A 20,257-nucleotide genomic window follows, 5' to 3' on the forward strand; every position below is an offset into this window, starting at 1 on the left:
TTGTATTTGTATTTTTGTCTACGAGAGATTCCTGGGATTTGCCCCTAACACCTTGGGTGGAGACATCATGTTATGCTCACTATTATATATTGGCAAGATAGTGCCCATGTAGCGCCCACCTACTCATGAGGAGGAATTGCCAAAGGGATTTGTTACTTAGCTGCCTCGCAGATTGTGCCATTACTTCAGAAATTGAGGGGTTGTCCTGCAAACACTGCAACATTAGGAGGAATATTTCTCAGAATGTATCAGTATTAAATGTATACAGAGAACATCTCATCAATCTTAATAGAAAAGATGTGCATTTAAATGACGCTACAGTAGGTAACCAGGTCATTCAAGACTCCCTTTGCAAGGCGAGGAGTTCCGCAAGTGGAGTGCTCGGTAGAAACGTCTTCTCCACCCCTGCCCCTGGGTGGAACATCTAATGGGGCGATTCTTCGGGAGATTTTGATTGAAGGAACAACGTTCTCTAGTAGAAACATACCGCACAATCTTCCTCACAAGAACAGTAGGGGCTAAACCATGAAGGCACATAATTGTCAACAACAAATCCTTAAAGATAATCCAGCAATTAATAGGAAGCTAGTGCAGTGAACCTTGTATGTCCAGCCCATGATCCACTTGACAGAGGGCAAACCCTAAAACTGTGGAATTTTGTGTTGCTGCAGTTGTTTGATCGGATAGGCTGGGATCCTGAATGACGTGCATTTGCGTAGTCTAGTTGTGAGTTAATCAAGAGGCTGACTGGTCACGCTCCTCTATGGGGTAACAGAATTGGTGAACCTTAAAGAAGGCCCCTTTGACCAATCAAGTCAACTAGTATTTCAAGTCAGTATCCCAAACTAAATCCCAGATTTGTTACCTTTAAGGAGGGATGGGCATATCCATACCAAAAGGTTTACGGGGAAGAAGCACTGTTGTGTACACATAACAGGTGACTGGGAGGGTACAACGTCCTTTCATCGCCATATTTTTCAAAGCCTGCCACTTCAACGTGCATTAATTTTTATCAAATTTTTTAGGGGGGGTGGGAAAGGGCGGGTTAGGGTTTGGGTGGTTGGGTAATATGTAAAATAGGTGGCGGGTGGGGGGGGTTTGCCCACCACCCCCAAACAAAATGTACAATCGAAGAACATTTCCGCGTTGAAATGCCAGGCTTTGAACATTCCGGTGATTAAATGAAATGGAACCACTGGGGGCACAGATATAGCCTTCATTTTGGAGGCATTCCGTTTTAAGCCACTCTGGTACTTGTAGTCCCTGATACTGTGCATGCGTTTTATGAAACTGAAAAAGACTTCATTAAGCTCAGAAACGTGTATAGATTTGTGTCGTCTGCATACGAAAGACTGGGAAATCCTGCTTCCTGGGCCGTACCTAGTAGTGGCTGCAGACGTTAAAAAGGACTGGTGACAACAGCAATCTGTATGTATGTTTGTTTATTTATAGAGCGCGCCATATGGACCCCACAATTGATTAGAACTGGAGTAGCAACAGAATACCCAATTTTAACCTGCTGTTCTTTCTGAAAAAAGAACCATTTAAGGCAGGGGTTCTGAAAAACGAGTATTCGTAGACTAACCGTGTAGAAGGAGGACATGATGAACCTATCAAATGCAGCATATAACTCCAGCATCACAAGCAGAGATAGCTTTCCTCCATAAGTTACCACCAGCACACCACCAAGGTGGTTTCGATATCATGCCTCAGCCGATAACCAGATTGAAACCGGTATGGAATTCCCTCTTCCTCAATGAACTGCTGAAATCCTTGTGCAGGAAGGGAAAATGTCGTCTTGGCCTTCCTTTGGCGATAGCTATTTGCCCCGTTTCTTGGCCTTTCATAAAGCTGTTAAAACCATCTTGTTCATACAGGCTAGCTGTGCTCCCTCTTGATTCCTTCTGTTGAGTGCAGTTTATTATTTGGCTATGGCACCTAGGAGCAATTTGGTTTTCTAAGTGTGTGGTAAAAACCAAATCAAACTGGCCACTCACAATGGCTGCCCAAGCAGTGGCTGAATGCAATGCCCCAGGTAAAGTGCTGTTTGGGCATGGCTGTGGGTAATGCCCAGAGGCTAGTTTGGGGCTTTAGAAGTAGGGTATCTTCAAAGGTTGGTTATTCCAAAGTTTAGGTGCCTAGGCATTTAAATTCCTCTTTCCTTCGTGATATTCACGGTAGCAATAGCAAGCATATGATAATTAATAGAGAGAGGGATATGACCATGCTCTTGGTACACTTCAGACCACCTGAGTGTCCAGTCGGCATGACCCATGACCATGCCAGTGGACACTTTGCTCAGGGCATGGTCTTGCGCCATGGCCCTGGCACCACCAGGCCACCTGTTCTGATCATTGCACAAGGACCCGTGGCCATGGCGGGTCTGTGGTCTACCACTAGTCCCCAAGACCTATACTATGGGTTTGAGCCAGGTCTGTGGGTTCCAGGGTGGCAGGAGGTAGGTACCAGACCTGGCTCAAGCCCACAGACCCAGCTCAAACCTGCAAACATGATATGCGACTTTGGACCCAGGTCCATAAGCCCTTTGTAAAAAATGTACGCAAAACAAATGGGGTGATGGCTAGAAGGTTTGGAATTAATCCTAACCTCTGGCATTGCTCAAGGGCAACCTTGCATACCATTGTTCTTCGCCTGCCAAGCCATTACAAAAGGGGAAAGACCTTATACAAATCAGGCTTGGTCCCACCCCAAAAGGGGAAGTCCAGCCCAAGCTGCTTGATCACATCCCTTCTGAACGAGACCACAAGCATCCCCAAACAGGTTTCGGCCTTGATGGGCCTTATAAATGCCATATCATATCATCAGTGAGGAGTAGCTTAGGTCTCTAGGCCCAGAAGACACGGGACCAACTTCTGGGCATACCCGTCGCACTCAGGGTGACGTACGCAAAAACAAGAGGTGATGGCTGTGAGGTTTGGAATTAATGCTAACCTCTTCCGTTGCTCTGGGCAACCCTCCAGACCATTTTTCTTCACCTGCCAAACCATTACCAAAGGGGAAAGACCATATGCAAATCAGGCCTGGTCCCACCCCAAAAGGGGTGATATAGCTCAAACTGCTTGATCACATCCCTTCTGCATGAGACCACAAGCATCCCCAAATATGTTTCGGCCTTCCTGGGCCTTATCAGTGAGGAGGAGCTTCACTCTTAGGTCCAGCAGGCAGAAGTTGTTCTTGGTGCCCGACAGCGTTGAGGCAGTTCCAAGGCGCTTAGCAGCCCTTGAGACAGAGTTAGTAGCGGGAGACAGCTGCGGGTACCAGGCAGCGGGCAGTTCGGCAAGCAAGGCTAGACGGACGTCTGCAGGCTGTTCGGCGCAGCGGCTCGGGGCCAAGAATTGTCTCTGCTGGTTGGCGGATCTGGAATGCTGGTCGAGGCGGCTCGAACGGCTCTTCTGACTGCAGCGTGACAACAGTCAGTGGTACAGCCGGATGCAGGTCGAGAGCTTGACTCTCTTGAAAATGTCCTTAAAAGATAGATGCTGGGTGATCGCATGGCTCGGGTCCTTTCAAGGCGGACGGCCCAAAGCTCAAGAGAGTGAATGCAGGCAACCACCTTGTCCTTTGTCTAGAGACTCTCCGGCACTTCCCACCTGGGAAGCTTGCTGGCAGATCCTAGCAGGGCATGCTGTGTGCTGGCTGGGTACCGATTCTGGAGCTGCTGGACGGGTCCTCTGAGTCCGTTATCTCCCTCTGTTCCCTGGGAGATAATTAGAGGAGGAACCTTGCTTCCCTCTTGGAACTCCTGGCCTTCCTTCACTGGCAGAAGATGTAAGGTAGACGGTAGCTTCAGCTCGGGTCCAAATGAGTCGTCCTTACTCCTTTCAAAATCTTCAAATGATCTGCTAAGTGAGGGGTTCAGCCCTCTTTTAAAGCCAAATGGACCCCAGTAATTGGTGCAGGCTAAATCCACCTTAATGAACCAATCCTGGGTCCCCACCAACAATCTTCTTTTATGCATGAGGTCAGGACCAGAGTGCTCTACAGCAGGACAGACAAGGGGTGACGACATATACCCACCCATCTTCCTTTCTGTTGTAGATCAACGTGTCTCTCTGGTAAATTGAGCCCTCGGTGACTCTTGATTAAAGCACCAGGTGCCCTTGAAGTTTGTGCTGGGAGCAGACTTCCTGTCTTCCCCAAACCACATACATCTCTCCTCTGAAAGGGGTGTGCTCTGCAGGGACACCTGTGGTAACTGCTGGACCCAGACAGGCCATTTATTGCCTTTCATACAGACAGGTGGGAACTAGCTTTAAGTTGACACATTGCATACCAAAGGGGGGTGTTAGCCCCTCCATTCCTGTTGTCTATTCCAGCAACTAAGCCCCTTCAGGCTTGCTTCAATGATCTCGTTATGCACTGCGACCAGCCAGAGGACAAAAGGAATGCAGATCTATGGAGCCTTTGATATTTATATTAGGCTGCCCATGCTGGAGGAAGGTGTGCCTTCCCTCTCCTTGAAATGCTTTGATGTACCCAAGGCTGTCACATTCCAGCTAAATAAGACAGTGGTAGACAGCGCCTGTAGGCTGTCTTTTCCCGGAGTACATGTGACTGCGTTTTGTGCAGGAAGTAGATGAAATGTGCACGGAATGGCCCCGCACATTTCTTGGAGGTTGATCTCCCATCATTTATTTTCATTATTAAAAAATCAAAAAAGCCCAGGCGAGCGCACTCACCCCGTGTGGATGGTCACTTTCTTCACAGAAAGAAAACCTAGAGAATAAAAAAAATGGATCTGGTGGTTGTCAGACCATTGAGGTTGGGAAATAAAGTGCAGTCAGCACCCAACATGAGGATCTCACATTTTGAAGTTCATTACTTGACTTTTGCCGTCAAACCTGAAAGTGAACAATGACATGGTCTGTTGCAAGTTATGTCTGATCTTGCTGTCTTTTTTTTATTGTTTCGTATTTATCTACATTTTCGTTTGTGTGGTTTACAACTCCAAAGTATGTAAACGTTGTTAATTGAAATACATTTGACTACATTTAATTGTGACACTTAAAATCAATTACGGTAGCAATGCAGAAATATTTATTGTCAAGAGGTCCTATTTGGATTTAAAATGCAGTGTGTTTTTTAAGAGTTCAAGCAGAGAAATGGTAAAGTCATTAATAGCTGTTGATTTTTGTGAGGCACTGGACAATCTAGTTCTTTGTGTTGGGTTGATAGACAATTTCTTTGGGTCACAAAATGGAATCAAAATGAAGGTCATGCTATCACTATTTGCTTCACTGTTAGATTGCATGTTGTACCTTTTTAAGGACATTGGACCTCATTATGTGTACGACGGTGCAGGGGAAAAAACAGCGGTTACAACTGCACTAACCCTGCATTACTGCACTATAACTTTTGTGATGAGCTGGAGGAAAAACCTACATCAAAATGCCGAAATCCCCATGGAGTCCATGAACTCCATAAATGGGGAGTAACACTGCCATACCTCCACTTGTATTCCAGCGGTAATTCCACCAGACCAAGTGTCAGTGACGGTAATTCCGTTTGGCGTTATTCTGGTAGATTCACCACCAGAATACCGGAGAATGTATAACTAGGCCAGTTGTGTCATTTACCAAGTTAGAAAATATTATTTGAAGCAATCATATTTTAAATATTCTCTTCAGAAGGGCTGGATCATGTACCACATGTTTTAATGAGATCACTACAAGTATGTCTCGTAGTGTTATTGGTCATTTTTTATAGTGCTTAGTTCCAGATTCCTCCTGCTTCTTAGTTCTCAACTGGGGATCACACCCATGTTGCATGGCATTCTATTGTTCCCAAGGCAAGCTTGTTGCCCCTGAGCTATCCTACTAGCTAGCCTTCTGCCTTCTAGGTGGTCTATGGGTCTCTACCTTGGCATGGGGATAAGAGCATTGAACCAGTATGAGGCTGAATAAAGTTATGAGGATCCTGAAACCGAATTAAATATATGGGACAATCACATGTTCGCTAATTTAAATGTGACTTAGTTACATTCAAAATATATGTACAAAGAATTCTAAAGCAAAGATTACACATGCTTATATACCAGATGAATCTTTCTGATTTACTGAATAATTTATCTATAGCAAAGTATGTTTAGAAATCTCTTTTTAAATATAAAGGTTTAACTTAAAAACGTTTTTCTTAATCTTTGATTTCCTCAAATTAGGCTACAGCTCAGATGGAAGACCGGCTTCAGGAGATTATCACCAACTATTCTCCTGATAACGTTCTCCCCATGGCAGATGGAGTACTTGGTTTCACCCACCATCAGATCATCGAACTGGCACGTGATTGTTTGGATAAATCTCACCAGGGCCTCATCACATCGCGATATTTCCTTGAATTGCAGCAGAAGTTGGAAAGGTTGTTACAGGAGGTATGACCCGTGCTTCATGGACATCTAATTGCTTTTAGCGAGTTCTGCTTGTTGCAATCTGAAAAATGACACTGGCATGCTTGCTGTCATTTCTGTTCTTTCGAATGTGTGCTGGATCCAAATATGTCTGTGAACGTGCACCAGCTCCCCCACAGAATGTTTCTAGCCATTCTAAGAAAGGTTTGTAAACTATTGCAGAAGATTGAGTGTGAAAGTGAAGTTTCATGAGTTGCGAGACGGAAGTAGTCTCTTAATGGCTTTAAGAGATGGCTTTAAGAGGTGTCCGATCCGTGTTACCGACAACACTTTAAAAAAGTGCATGTGTCCTTGGCCCAACACCAACTCTCCCGATGAGCTGTGCTACCCAATACAAAACACAACCCTATAAAATACCGAGGGGGCTGATGCGTGATTGGGTGGAAGCGTGCGCGATTGAGTGACAGGGCAGTAAAGGACCAAGGTATGCGTCGTTTGAAATGGGTCATACATTTCTTTTTATTCTGGTCACATTGACACCTCGGAAGCTTTGGCTGGGCCTACTTTCTGCCCTTTTTTGTGGAACATGTGCCCATGACAGAAAGAACATGTTTTTCTTCTGAAGCTGAATGTCAGCCTGTCTTGAACTACCTTCCATACTTTTCAGAGTTCTCTAAAGTTAGTTGGGGTGGAGCAAAAGAATACTTTTGAGAGAGAGGTATTTCTATCCAAAAGTTAAGCTTTGTGTCCTGGATGAACGCTCTTTCACCGTTATTTGGGTTGTGAGCTCGAATCCTCATGCTTGGGAAAGGGATATGGTGTAAATAATCCCCGAGACCGACTTTCACCTGATTTTAAATGGGGACGCACGTATTTAATAATGTGGGTCATTTTCTAAAACCAAAATAGAAGCAACATAGCAGTCGAAGTAACAGTCAGTCAGCTACTTACAGCATACATTTCCGTGCCACTGTGTTCATCCTTGCCTGTGCCTGTACAAGACCTTCCTGGACGCGACTCCAGCTAGAGTGGGATTTTACACGGGTTTCAGTTAAGCAAAGAGTGAGAGTTTGACTTCTCTTCTTGTTAAATGCACTCCACACCAGAGGAGCCATCAGTTTCCTGGTAGGATGAACCCCTCGGCCCAACTGTGTGTTAGAAGCCTCAGGCCCCTGCTTTGTTTTCTCATTATTTCACAGAAATTATAGCAGTGTAATCGAGTGCTTGTTCCATGTGCGCTATAGGTCAGGAAGCAATGTGGGCCAGACCTGCCAACTAACTGCCAGTGAATACGTTGTCGCGGTTATTGGGCATGTCTGCATAGCTCACTTTGGTTCTCAGTTTTGTTGACACACATGGAACCTTGGAAAATCTAATTCTTCACAACCTAAAAGGTTTTGGTGGTTTGAACATTTCCTTCCTCTTCATTGTCTGGTACTTTTTCACCTTTTTTGCCCAGAAGACGTTCGCAGTAAAGTGGCACCCACATGTTTCCCTGTGTTTTCAGAGTATGGTCATCAAAGTGAAGCATAGCCGAAATGTCGATTTTTGTCATAAAGTAGACTAAGGGTTGTATTGCTTGGTGGCAGACTTGTCTGCTGACTGGCCTACCGCGGGGGTCTTGAAGATGTGGTGCAGGATGAACAGAACAAGTTTTAGTTTGAAGCCTTTTTTGCCTTTGTCAAGATGCATGGGCTAAATGCCTACAGGTTCCAGGGAGTGTGACGAATCGAAAGTATTTGTCCATTCACCCCAGGGGGTGCTAGTACCTGAGTCATGTGAACCTTGTCCCTAAGGTCAGCACGGGGTGAGGAGGGACAAGCCACCGAAGTCGCTATTTATTCCTGCAAATATTGGGGAAGCCAGGATCACTGACTAACCCAGTGTGCCTGCCTGATGTAATCATGGGTTAGGTATGTGTCTTGAAGTGGATGGTTCAGTGAAGGTTTGGACACTTATGTATAGGGAAGGAGAAGAAACTAACGAAGGATGTCAGGCTAGGGATAGAATCAATGAGAATTACATTAGGGGGTTAAGACACATAGGGGAATTTCAAAGGGGTATTTCATAGGAGTAAATAAGGAACAGAAATGATATTACCTTGGTTGAGGCAGACTGGGGCAATGAGGATGGCAGCAACAATAGAGGAATGACCGCGTGAATGTTTGATAATTTTGAAGATAACTCCCTGTCCTTAATTAGTGAGAAATTATAAGAGTACTTCTCATTAGTAGGCAAGACAAACATTCAGGTTTGTAATCTTCAATACCTAACCCTATCTATGAAGTGTAAGGAAGGCATGGTATCAAAGTAAGACAGACAAAAGTGACCACAGTTCAAGGGTGTTTATTGAACTTCATCAAGGGTGTGATAAAGGCCTATTTAAACCTAAATCTAAAGATGGGAGCAAGCTATGACCATCAAATAATATTGCAGTCGTAATGGATTTTAGTCAAAATAAAAGGGCCTATACTAAAAAACCTATTGCCAATCCTTACTGCTAATTTACAAATAATGTTGGCAAATATTCATGAAAAAGAAAGAAATGTTAACAAAATTCTAAGTCCGGATGTTCAGGCCACCGGCCTCCCTTGCCCACGTTTTCAGCATGGGACAAGGCGGTTCACTCGAGCATAGCATACTCTTGGGCTTCTTTGGCACAAGGACACATTTCTATTACAAGCATCAGTGACTTCTATACCCAAGTCTCTTAAGTTATCAAAAGTCTCTTGATCCAGAGGGCCTGATTTATCAAACAAACAAAAAAGTTCCTTTCCAAATATTCAAGTAGGGCGATTCACTCTTCACCTTGGATCCCCCTCAGCCGGGCTCAGATCCCTTTTGCACCACAATCTTTTCTCGGGTAACTGACAGTTCACCCAGGATACCCCTCAGTAGGGCTCAGATTCCCTTTTCACAATGAGTGTCCGTCAGACGGCCTCAGACCAATTACAGTTTTTGTATCTATCTTAGAACTTTCAAATGTGCATAGGGTTTGGCTTGACCTATTGCAGGACCACTTCGATTTCACAGTTCACAATTTCACACTCTGAGTTGGATACCTAACAGAGACTTTCAAATGAGCACCTATAGGGTATCTTGGATTGTCTTCCACAGTTCAGTCACAAAGTTAGATTACTTTAGTTCCAATTAATACTCTCGTTGCTCATCAGCAACACCTCACACATGATTCTCTTTGTGATGTATGGATAACAAATAAACTAGCAAAGATCAAAAGTCGGACTTTTTCCAGTTGCTTTCGGAATAACAGCACCTATTGAAGTACCGACACCTAAGCAAACCTGGACATTAAGGTACCCACTGAGAAGTCCATATCTACAGACATGACAACAGGATGTTTGTCAGAATGGAATACCCAAAGAAGCCAAGAAGATACTAAAAGAAGATGACTGGTGACGTCATGAGAGATCGGACTGACACACAGATAGAGTATATAATGACCCAAGAATGCTGATAAAGAGACAAAATGCCATGGATAAGTGACAGCTTGGGCCTAAGGTGAAACAGTTGATTTCAAGATGAAGAAACGTATGCCATATGCACGATGAAGACATTAAGCCAGTTTAAACGTGTACATACGCAGGAAACCGCAAGAAGTCATGAAGCTTGCTTATACTTAGTAGTAAAATCGATTACGGCAAGCGCCAACTATACATATCTACCTCAAAAGAACTTTATAGATGAGTGAAAATCCACTACACACATGAGCAGAATTGAATCGAGGTTACTAAAGGCCTCAGCAGACAAATTCAAGAATTAAAGACGGAGAGAAACCCTGCTGAAGGTAACCATGCAAAGAAGCCAAGGACGTGTCAGGCTGGAATAGGCTAGCATGCCTACAGTTAAAGAGAAAAATAACAAGAGTCTCCTGTTCAGCAAGGTCGAGATAAGCCGCAGATGGTAAACGACTGACAGAAGTAAATCAAATACACAAAATTGTATGAAGAAGAGGCCTGTTTCACGGTGTCCTAGTCACGTGGCAAGGCAGTCAGAAAGGGATGAGACTTTCACACCTATACATGGTGCCTTGTCGTACCCACATTCCTTAACTTTCTCAGACCAAGAAGCAGACTGAAGGCCAAATACAAAGCAGTAATTGACACACGGCCACTGAGGTGATGAATGGTTGTAACATAAATTGGAGGGAAGCTGGGGTGTAGACTTACTCCCTGCACCTGGCTCATTATTCTGAATGCTGCTAAGTGCAAGTGGAAAAGTATGTGTGGGCTCAATGCCAACCCAATCATAGTGGACCATGTAATCTAGGGTCTTATAGAGAGTAGAGCCAATGGGACGTCGTAATTTTTGTGACGTTTACAGTGGCCAGTTTGAAGAAAGGTCTTAGTTGCCCCATCCGATGTTATTATCCAATCCCCTCTCCCCGTTACCATATACAGATATAATACCTATGTTAAAGTTACTTTCCTATAACCAATCAAGTTGCATGTTAGGTTTTTAAGCGTACACGTCAATGACGACGAGTTTTTGATATAAATGTTGTTTTTCTGAAATTATTTGGAGTTTAAGCGAGAAAGAAGATCGAGCGGTTGGTGATGTTCATTGAACTCCCTGTTTTCTGTACTTGGCATTAAACGGACTCCCTTTGCCAAACTATTGAGTCGTCATTATTATTTGATGCCAGAGTGTGAATCTGCATCCCCATCTATCTTGAGGGCGCTGCTACTCGTCTTAAAGGGCTGTTTGGAGACCCCCAGTCTTATGGGCCGGCTGAGGTCCATCCAGTTCAAACTGTGAGAAAGTGTTTGTGTCGGAAAAGGGGGGTGATTTCCTAGGTATCCTACCTTGTAGGAGGGGGAAAAGTTGTTATTGGTACGGGGATGCTGTGTCTCACCCTTTGGTGTCCCACTTCCACTCCCCGAAGACCCCCCATCCAGGTGATCCTCCCGCACTGGTCCACCCCAGGAACAGGATCCAAAAGCAATGTCTGTGTCCTGGCCACCTCGGTGTCAGTTCCCCGGGGACTAGTGGATGAGACACATTCAGGTTTCTCACAGAAGGAAGCCTAGCTTAGAGGCATCAGGTTTGTCTTGGAAGCAAGACAACACAGTGCAACACAGGTTCGAATTCCCTTCCTGCACTTAGAAACCACTCGCTGATATTAAGTGCATTATAAAAGAACAATTATAATTATGAAAACCTAAAGTCTTCCTAATTGGTCCACAACAAAGTAACTTACTTTACTGGTAGCAGTAGTCTTCGGGATTTGTAACACAGCTCCAGGTCCTTTCGTCTTTCCTTGTTTTGTAGAAGCGAACCTGAAGTGTTAGTATCACTTCTGGTGCACATATTGGTGTTTGCCTTAATAGTGTATGGCAGGCCACCATCTTGTGGGCAGAGCCATGCCAGGCACCAGTCTCTGTGTACCACGACCGCAGCATCCTCACGAAGCTGCTTGCTTCCTGCATGGTCTGTCTGGTGAGAACGGTAAGTACAGGAGGGGGGTGGGATCCAAGGGAGAGATGAAGGTCGGGAAGCTATGGGTGTTTCCCTAACATGGGCGAGCCCCACCTTTTGAGGCTAGGGAGGTGAGCCTGCTCTGCAAGACCCTCCCTAGGGGTCTGGGCAAGTGAGACCTAACGGGGAGTGACTCCCTCTTAGGGTACAAGGACTTGCATTCCCACAAGGAGCTCTCTAGACCACCCACTGTATCTGCATATATGGTAATGCCTTCAACAAAGAGTATATCTTTGACCTGCTTTTTGCCTTTTAAATCTAGGGATGGGATAGAATGGGATATTGCTTTTTGTGAACCTGTGTAGTTTAGTTTATTTACATAGCGCACAAAACCCACAGGCATCTAGACGCTTTAACTTAAGAATATGGTTACCGTAAGTGCTGGACGCATACAAATTACAATAGTTACAGAGCAGGCATACATTGGGCCTGGACAGTGCAAAGAAAATACATACTTGGGGAAAGCTCACCTCTTGTTGCGGGGAACTACATCAAGGTACTTATGAGGGACAAAGTAGGTACATAGTATGTATTTTAGGGGAGACTTGCCACTTGTCCCTGGGCGTTGGGATGGGTATGCATGCAGGGCATAACATTAAAGGTGGTAAAAAGTACATATATAGGAGGGCGTAATCTGGGATAAGAAGGCCTGTATGCCAATGGAGATTACAAGTAGACCGCATCAGTATGCTATTATTTGAATATAGCTCAGTAAACATGTGGATATAATTATTACAGAGGCAGATATAGTGGGCCATGGCAAGGATAAAAACAGCTGGCATCATAAGGAGATGGTTGCAAAGTTGTGAATGTTCCGGAATCCGCTTTTCTTGTCTGCAGGTTAGCATTTTGCCTTTAAGTCAAGAGTCCTCTCTTCTCCTTTGTAGCTTGCGTTACTCCACGTGCTCCAGTGATTATTTTAACACGTCTTGGTGCTCGGGAATGTGTCAGAGACGTCTCAAATTTGATTTTATTTCATTCTTTTCTTTGTAGAAGATCAATAAAGTTAAACCGCAATACTCCCATCTCTCTTTTTCAAAAGTCTTTATCTGTTTCATCTTGCTATGGTCCATGCGAGGTTCTGGTGTCCTTTTCTTTTATGCAGCGCATCAAAAGAATCTGCCCCAGCCAGCCTTCCCCAGGCTTCCATTGCAGCTGGAGACCTTTATCACGCGCCCCCCGTGGACCTCTGAAGTCCCGGGAGAGAGCGCTCAAGAGCATGTCCGCTCTCTCTCATGTCACATGAACAATGTCACTTCTTCTGCCTTTTGTGCCCTCCGGTTTCTGTCGCCACTGCATCCTTCTCCTTTGCCATTCATCCCCCCCCCCCCGCCTGTAAATGGAGAGTTGCTTTCTGTGGTTCAGGATTTGCAATATTGTGGTGCTCTTTCGGTTGTCCGTGTTGTCTATAAATATGTAAACTTCCCAATGATGCTCGCACACCTGACCTGTGTAAGGCTTTTGACGCTGCTTTCTGTATTCCTGGTCTCTGCCTCAGTTGTTCAACAGATTATATGCTTATCGCTCAGTGCTGTAGTGACAGATACTACAGCTGCGCAATGGAATTGTAGTAGCAATGGCTATATTAGAGGAGCGTCATATGTTCAGATCACAGGAACACAGTGCGAGTAGGACTTTAGCCGGAATGGCTCTTTTTAACTTTACAAATCGGTGCCATCTTTCCACTAAACTATGCACAGGGTATGTTTCTTCAGCCCAACGCTGGCAATCTTTTAGTAAATGCAGTCTATCCAATATGTGTTGTCCTGGTACACGACCATAATCTCTTGTGGATCTCTGGTCAATAAATGACACAAAAAAGGCGCTGCAGCCTGCCAGCATTTCCACAAACCCCAGCTCCCGCATCGGGCACTCACTTTGTATTATGATGTCCAGAGTGGGGCGTATTGTGCCCCCGCTGGGAGTATGCAGACCCCCGTCTGTGAGAGAGAGAGCAGGGCAGCAGTGTTTATTGTATTTTCTTCACAACTCTTTTGTGTGACCTTAACATAGATTTTACAAATTCAGTTAAAGTTGTTTACCCAAAAAGGTACCCTTTTCCAGGGGGATCCTTGAATTAAATCAATGCTGTATTTTTTGTTATTGGGTATCTACATGGTGCTGCCTGCTTGGCTAAGGCAGCATATGTGCAAATATTGCATATCTTGGAGTCAAATGTCACTCAGAAATAGTTGTTTAACAGCCAAGTTAAACCAGCATTGCCAAAGCCAATAGTGTTGGTATTTACTGCTGTTCTTTGTATTTTGCATATTTTGGCACCAGGGTGCAACAGGGAGAGTACAACGTTCAATGGTGGATGTGATAAGAAGGAAGGAGAATAGAGCAAGGCAGGAAACGATTGAGAGAGGGTGCCATTGATGATGAGGAAGAGGACATATGAGGGAGAAAGGTTGAGAAGGTAAGAAATAAAGGGACAGTGTGGGAGGAAGGATAAGAGGGGGTTGAGAGTGGGGGTGTAGTAGGTGGGTTGTAGAGAGATTTGGGTTGTTAAGGATTTCAATCAGGCACACATCCAGGTCTCGCCTGGCATGTAGTGCGCAATGAAATACTTATTTATTTGTGTCTATAAGTTCAATATTCTGAATGATATACCACTCATATCACACCCTTCTCAAAATAACCCCCCAGGTCACACTGAATCAGAAATCAGGCTAGTTTGTAAAGGTAAAGATGTATGTAATATTCAAATCACACATACATTTTAATATATGTATGGTGACAATACAATTCAAAATATAAGCAAAGCAATTGAATTCACTTATAATAATGCAGAATATAAAACACAGGAAAAAGAAGTTTTGGTTTGTGAACAGATAGCGTTTAGGTTAATATTTCTTAAGGTACAAATGAGCAGTCCTACACAGATGCAAGTTAATAAGATGGTATTAAGGAATGAAAGACAATGTCTAGAGTTTAAATGAAATCTTCCCTCCCCAAACAAGAGAGAAAACCGTTTTTGGAAATAGACACTTTTAAATTGACAGGTGAAAATGGCTTGGTAAAATAAGGCAAAAGGGTGCAAAAATGCCTAAATGAACAAAAATGCTTAGGAAAGCAGCACTAAGCAGGTCCTAACACACATGAGCTACAATATAAACAACAGTACACACTTTAGATCAGGATGGGATTGGAGAAACCCTTTGAATGGGAAAAGACAAGTGTAAACGTTCGCTAAAGTGTCAATTCGCGGCAAAATTTCACTATGCCATTTTTTTATTAAACGGATCAAATACACTGGTCTTAGGTATCAGTGAGAGTTGAAATTTCGTTTCTATCTATAACATTGAAGATGTTATGGAGGTTTTAGTGAGAGGCATTTTTGCAAAATAGGCACGAAAATGAAAGCAGGAATTTGGTTTTAAAAATGACAGTTTTATTACACTATATTAATGACTATGAAAAAGAGAATGCCACACATGAATTTCCACAGTTACGTGGCCAGCGTAACCCTTCACGTGGTGGATACTCTGTTTCTTTCTGGGATTTACTTTAGTTACTCAAAATAACTAATGACATATTGTTTTGCAAAACAGATGAGAGAAAATCAGCGGAAGAAGGGTTTTGACAACACTAGGGTTCTGAAGTTAAAGATGGGATGGGTTGAGATTGGGATAAGACAATGCAAATTACTTTGGGTCACTGTTCTTCCTATTAATACTTACAGTCCCCTGTGATTAAAATGCACCGTCAAGGTTCTGGTCATGGATCGGGTCAGGTCTACCGGCAGAAGGGCACCTCTGGAGGGATTGGATCAGCAGGGCGATTCTGGCCAATTTTGGACTGCACCTCAGACTGGATTTGAATGGGCCCTTCTGGTCACTGGACACGGTAAATAGCAGGATGCAAGTTTCAGCAGGCAAGCCTTAATGGTAGCGAGCCAGGCTGAATCAGAATGAAACCCCCTCAAGTTTGGGATGTTTGAAATTGGGTTTAGCTAGAAAGAGTTCAGCAATGCCAAAGTCTGGATTCTGCAAAGAAGTCTGGCGTCAGCTACAAGATGAAGAGTTCTGGACAAGATGAAGAAGTCAGGAACAAGACGCTGCACTGAAATCTGGATGTGTTCTGGAAGCAGTCTGTGTCTGTGTGGTGAAGCTCCTATATTTATCCTCCCAAATGACATGACAAAGTTTATGGTGTGGGAAGAATTTAAAAACACACCCATGTGGCTGCGAGTGGCTACAGGCACTGTTTTGGTTGGCAGTCAGAACAGAGCTACCATCTTTATGATGGAATTTAGGAACTCTCACATTGATTTTGAACAAAACATTTGCACAAATATGCATTTCTAAAATTATGTTCCCTAATAAAATCAAACATATACATTTCATATTTGATGGGCTATATTCACATTCAATTCCCATCTCAGTACATATCTGGGCGATTATCACTGGGTCATGTATATACAATCTTGGGCTTGCAACATTAATAGTTCTGCTACAATCAGGGTTTTCCTGTAACTTTGATTCCTTAGGAGGTACAGGTTTCATCAATGTCTTCAAAGCAAAAGCCTACAATTTGGTTAACATCTACCAATATTTAGATGTATCCTCCTTCAGATTGCACCGCTAAAGAGTTTCAAACTTAACCACAAATAAAGATTTAAACACCAAAAAGTTCCTTTGAACAGAGTTTTTTTTCTCTCCTTTCAACAAACAGCTGTCAGATCCCGTTGATCAGGGTGGGGTGTAGATGGAAGCATCCTGCCCGTCCCCAGCAGAGGTCCATGCTCAGCCTGTCTTTAGTTCTTGGCTCAGCCAAAAGATGAATGTCTAATGAAGTCTATTGTGCACCATATGCGAGAACCTCCAGCAGCCATTAGACTTCCTGTAGCAAGGGAGTGCCAAAATGAAGTGTCGAACTTTCCCAGGCTGGCCACTGTCCAATCAGAATTAAGCAGTTACTTAACTCCAATACTGGGTTGCTTTAAAATTCACAATAAAGTATTTTCTTTAACACATCCAAAAATAATCACAGTGTATAAGGGATTTGGAAATTTAAAAGAATTAAGCCCTTCACAAACATGCTTTAAATAGGCGAATCTTGCAATTTCTTCAGGAAAAAGAAACACATTTAACCTGGGTTTGACATCTAATTTTCTTACGCAGCTGTCAGGCAATGAGGCCTGGATTCCTCTGACTGCACTGGATGATCAGTGGTTCCAGCACACTTTTCATTTCCAGAATTCACCTGGAAAATGACTGAAATTAGCACCAAAATAGAACTTTGAAGGTTGCAATTGATTAGGAAAACTGTATTTTAAAGGCATTTTCGGATGTTAGCCCACTTCTGTGGCCTTGCTTCATGTGACAGGTAACAGCAACCACTGGCATTCTCCTGCAGGGAGTTCTGTTTTGACATCAACTTTGCCTGTGTATGGCAGGGTGATGCAGCCTTTTTGTGATTTATGAACCATGCACAGTTTTGCAGATTTGGCACGCACAGGGGTTAGCGCTTCCATTTTTGGCAGTTTCTTTCCCCCATTGGCAAAGGGGTTTAGCAGGGCGCATTGGCATAGGTTGAAATATCCCACAGGGTGGTTGAGGTTAAAGAGAGGGTGGTAGGTTGGGTGGGGTTGAAGAGATTGGGGTCTGGTGGGTGTGTATAGGTAGAGCTAGTGGAGGTAGGTTGGGTGAGGGGTAGAGAGTGGAGGCTGTGGGGGTGGGTGGTAGAGAGAGTGTGGCTGTTGGTGGAGAGGGTGGGGGTAGGGTGGGTGGGGGTAGAGAGTGGGGGGTATGGTAAGTGATGGAAAGAGTGGGGTAGGGTGGGTGGTTGGGGTAGTGAAAAAGGGGAAGGGCAGGGTGGGCGGTGGTAGAGCAAGTGGGGGAAGGGTGGAGTGGATGGTGGTAGAGAGTTGGGTTAGGGTTGGGGGTAAAGATAGTGGTTTTAGGGTGAGTGGGGGTAGCAAGAGTGGGGATGGCAAGAGTGGTTTATGGTGGGTGGGGGTAGAGAGTAGGGGTACGGTGGGGTTACAGAGAGTGGGGGAGTGGTGGTTGGGTTAGGATAGAGCAAGTGGGGGTAGGCTAAGTGGGTGGGGTTCAGATGGGTGGGGGTAGAGTAGAAAGGGTGGGGGTAAGGTTGGGTGGGTGGAGGTAGGTGGGTGGGGGGTAGAGAGACTCGTGCATGGAGGGGGTTTCAGCGGTATGGTGGGTGAGGGGTGAGAGGAGGGTAGGGTTGGGTGTAGAGAGTAGGGGTAGAGTGGGCTTTGGGATAGAGATTGGGGATAGGGTGGTGGCTGTGTTGTGACAGCCTGGGGAGGTTAGTGTAGTGGGGTTGGAGAGGATGAGTTTTGGGTGGATGGGTGGGAAGAGCAAATGGAGGTGGGGTGAGTGGGTGGGAATAGGGTGGGTAGGGCTAGAGGTTGAGGGTAGGGTGGGTCAGGTTAGAGAGAGGGGTATTTTGGGTGGGTGGGATAGAGAGTTGTGTATGGTGGGTGTTTGTAGATGGGGCATAGGGCGTGGGGGAGGTTAGTGTGGGTGGAGTTGCATCAGGTGGGTGTTGAGAGCACGGTGGTAGGGTGGTTGAGTTGGGGTAGAGGGTGGTGCTAGGGTGAGTAGGTGGGGTTGGAGAGATTGAGTGGGGATAGGGTGGACGGGTAGAGAGTGGGGGTAGGGCGTATGGGTAGAGAGGGGGCATGTAGGGTAGAGGGAGTTGGGGTAGGGTGGGTGGGCATAGAGTGGGTGTTGGCGGGTGAGGGTGGAGCAACTGGGGGATGGTAGGGGATAGTGTGTGGGGATAGAGTTTGTGGGGCTACAGAGCTGGTGTAGAATGGGTGTAATGAAAGCGGGGGTAGGGTGAGTGGGTGGGGGTAGGATGGGTGGGGTGTAGAGGGTGGAGGTTGGTGCGGTAGAGAGGTTGGCGATTGTGTGGTTGGGGTAGGGTGGGGGTTGGGTGGGTTGGGGTAGAGAGGGGTTAGGGCAGAGGGGTTAGAAAGCGGGTAGTTGGGTTACGATGGAGAGGGTGGGGATATGGTGGGAGAGGTGCATGGGTGGGGGTAGAGTGTTGGGGCTTTGGTAGAGTGTTGGGGTTTGGGTGAGTGGGATTGGGTGGGTGGATGGGGCATTTCAATAGAAATGATGAGTGGTTGATGCACAAGAATAGCACCCATGGCAACAATACACCCGAGACCCCCACCACAGAACATCAAAAACCACTTTGGGCAAAGTCACAACCACAATTACTTTTACCACTAGTTATTCTTCAATGCTTGGAGTGCTTCAAAGACTTCAACCTCATGTATTGCATTTGTGTTCTATTTATAAATATTTGCCTATTTGAAATGCCTTTATTGCATTGATTACCTTCGTTCCTATGGCGATTATTTTGGCTACAATATTAGCTTTGTGTTGGTCTATATGTAAACACTCTCTCCATGTATGTATCTTTTACGTTGATGTTGCGTGTATGTAACGGCCCGCTTTCCTGTATTTGTTACATGGGGTGTCTTGACTTTTGCACATACATGCAGAGAAGCATTGCAAATCCCCACACTGCTCCCTTTTGTTGACGCTCATTGTCTCCCCAGCCAGCATTGTAGATCCATCAAACTCTGAAGGCTCGAAATAACACAGATAAATGTGTTTTCCCAAGGCTCAACTGTCGGTGGTTTCTTTTGTTGTGTTCGCTGTCATTTAATGTGACATTCAGTTGACATCTTTGCCTGCTCCTGCCACTTGGCGCACTTCTCTGCATGGCAGTGGCAGTCCCCGGTGGTGTCCCGCAGCTGGAGATGCGACTGAAGCTTCTATGCTCCAAGGTCAAGGGTGCCTCTACCTCGGTGCACATCTACTTCCGGCTTACCACTGAGGCCCATCCGAGTATGAGAGTGCATCAGCGGATCTCGCAGGGCATGTCCCCAGTCCCTGTACAAGCAGAAATGTTTTCATGGACTGCTCACGTTTTGCAGATGGAGCCAATCAAAAAATCTTTAGGCTCCGAGCCTGCCGTATTAAAACCGAACTTGCACATTTTGTTGTTGTGTTGTTTTTCCCAGATGTCAGTACCTGTTTTCTTCTGTTTTCATTAGTTTTTTCAAGATATTGCCCAAAAAAGACATGATTACAAAAGCATTTGCCTGTAACATCCGTTTTACTTGTATTGAGCTTAACTCGAGGGAAAGAGCGTCCTTATTTTCTGAGATACGTTTGCGAGCTTTGCTTACCTTATTATGTAAAATTTGGTTCATGCATAATGCCAATGCTTCGATAGCGGCAGAAACGTGTTTAAACAAAGGAGCAATTGGCAGTGACACGTGTGCACTCCATTTTCTTCAGACCAACCCCTGAAGCGTAAGTGGGCCTTTATGCAGCAATATATGAGGCATGCGAAATCCAGTGAACAGCACTCAGCACCCTTTCTTTCCATCACACATGAAACGCT

At 44.9% G+C, this 20,257-nt stretch overlaps 1 protein-coding gene across 5 annotated transcripts in view; it reads left to right on the top strand.

Moving 5' to 3' along the window:
- MAST4 (microtubule associated serine/threonine kinase family member 4) overlaps window positions 1–20,257 on the top strand; it is a 2,307,007-nt gene that overhangs the window by 2,036,875 nt on the left and 249,875 nt on the right. For all 5 annotated transcript variants that reach the window (XM_069627380.1, XM_069627381.1, XM_069627384.1 and 2 more), the window contains one exon: window positions 6,179–6,388. In XM_069627380.1, the coding sequence (XP_069483481.1) occupies window positions 6,179–6,388 (210 nt within the window). The remainder of the gene's footprint in view (window positions 1–6,178; window positions 6,389–20,257) is intronic.

This window comes from Ambystoma mexicanum, chromosome 6p (genome assembly GCF_040938575.1).
Source record: "Ambystoma mexicanum isolate Mex_15411 chromosome 6p, UKY_AmexF1_1, whole genome shotgun sequence".
NCBI lineage: Eukaryota > Metazoa > Chordata > Amphibia > Caudata > Ambystomatidae > Ambystoma > Ambystoma mexicanum.